The sequence below is a fragment of the Octodon degus genome, unplaced genomic scaffold (genome assembly GCF_000260255.1).
Source record: "Octodon degus isolate 3935 unplaced genomic scaffold, OctDeg1.0 scaffold00007, whole genome shotgun sequence".
NCBI lineage: Eukaryota > Metazoa > Chordata > Mammalia > Rodentia > Octodontidae > Octodon > Octodon degus.
This window is the reverse complement of record NW_004524583.1, coordinates 10033096-10034878: the sequence shown is the minus strand read 5'-3', so window position 1 is coordinate 10034878 and position 1783 is coordinate 10033096. Positions and strand designations below refer to the sequence as shown.

At 59.3% G+C, this 1783-nt stretch overlaps 1 protein-coding gene across 2 annotated transcripts in view; it reads right to left on the bottom strand.

The window, feature by feature from the left end:
* The window catches only part of Angel1 (angel homolog 1), a 25293-nt gene extending 24320 nt beyond the window's left edge, over window positions 1-973 (bottom strand). Inside the window, exon 1 of one of the 2 annotated variants that reach the window (XM_004624731.3) lies at window positions 872-973. In XM_004624731.3, coding sequence (XP_004624788.1) covers window positions 872-935 — 64 coding nt within the window. In that variant the 5' untranslated portion in view covers window positions 936-973. Of the gene's footprint in view, window positions 1-319; window positions 451-871 lie in introns of those variants that run through there. The other variant, XM_023702306.1, reaches the window with a different exon arrangement.
* Between the last annotated feature and the right edge of the window lie 810 nt (window positions 974-1783).

Below are 1783 nucleotides of genomic sequence, written 5' to 3'. Positions count from 1 at the left end.
ATATGCTGAGTTCTCGAAAAACATGAATTTCTGTAGGGCTTCTCATTCCTAACAAGTATGGACACACCTACTATCCACCACATACCAGGCAGTGTTAGCACTAGATGCAACCAACAAACGTTCACAGCCCTCCTCAAGCTTGGAGTCCAGTGGCAATCACACAAGAAAAAATATATGAAACACTCATTACAGTTCCAGAAAGAAAAAGCACAGAATGCAGTTGTTCCCCTTATTTCTAAGCAGTTCTTGATTCTGCCCCCTAAGTCGCAGGAGAAAAGTCTGGCAGTCTGCGGGAGCTCAGAAAGGAACTGATGCTCACATAAAACGTCTGGAACGTCAATGACCCAGCGCAGGGAGTGCAGACGGATCAGGAGAGAGCGAAGGGACAACCCTCGGGCCTCTCTAGAGTCACCGCCTGGCCCGGCGCCCACGCCACGACGTCTCCGCAGCCGCTGGGGCTCGGGAGTCGCGCAGGCGGCTGTGAAGCGGCGGGAGACTCGAGCTCCGCACTTCAGCCGCGACCCCGCGTCGCCACCTCTTCCCGCCTCAGCCGGGGTGCCCGCCTCCCGACGCCCGGGGCGGTGACTCGGCGACCCCGCAACCTCTCTGCACCCCTCGGCGGGGTGGGGACGGGCGGCTGCCCCGGCCCGGTCCACGTTAACTGTGGCCGACGTCACCAGGCCACCGGCGGAGGAGGGCTCGCCCACGAGGGCCGCCGGCCGGGCCTCGCGGGAGCCGCACGGCCCGTGGGCGGGACAGAGACCTCCTCGCACACCTTGGCGCGGTCAGGGGGCGCGGCGGAGAGGCCCCGCGGAGCCCCGCTGAAGCGGGCCGCACTGGGCCCCTGCCAGTCAGGACGCGGGACCGGTACCTGAGATGGCGCGGAAGAGGCGCGCGGCGGGCAGCAGCAGGTAACACAGGCACGATACAATCATCGCCGCCCTCCGCGCAGCGGCGTCTCCTTCAGCTTGGCCACGCCCAGGCCACGCCCCCGCCGCCCAGGTCCCGCCCCGCAGGCTCACGCGCGCTCGCTTCAACAACTTTATTGGTAACGCAGGACCGTGCACGGGGGCGGGCTCCCTGCTCCCTTGGCAACAGCCTACCGGGTGCTCCTCTGCTTGTGTAGTGCAAGGGTTTAAAATTTAGTACCTCGCTAGAGGTGCATCATGCCTCTCTGAGGCAGTTTTATTCCCACTCCCCCTGCTAGCTGGGTGTCTGCCTCCCGTCTGCCTCATGCCCTTCACTTTCCTCCTCAATTGATATAAAGGGCTGGGCTTTCTCTAAGGTTCCTCTTGAACCTAGTTCTATACTTGGCTCTTAGCAGAGAGGAGAGAAAGCCTACTCTTCCCTATTTCCTCTTCCTGCCATCATCCCCCAGCTCCGATTCTAGGTCAGGAATTCAGTTTGCCCTTTCTTTGGCCCAAATTTTTGTCTCCATTACTTGTTACAAATGAGTCCTTTTTCCCCCTAAATGGACAAAACAGGGTGTCTAGTGAGAAGGGGTGAGTGGAAGGATGGAAGGAGGAAGGAAGGGACTCACTCCACAAGGCCCGGGCGCTCGCCCGACTGGTGGTTTGCCTGCCTTGAGGTGTCTGTCTAGTGCCTAACACAGAGCCAGGCCTGCTGTGAGGATCAATGATTGAACCAAGTGTACATGACGGAATGAAGGTCAGTTCTTCCCTCGATTCTGTGCTACTCAAAGACCTCTTTGAGCGTCTCCTTCCCAGTTCCCACCCTCGGTCTTCTGCCCCAACCAAGCCGTGAAGAAGAAAGGACTATGAAA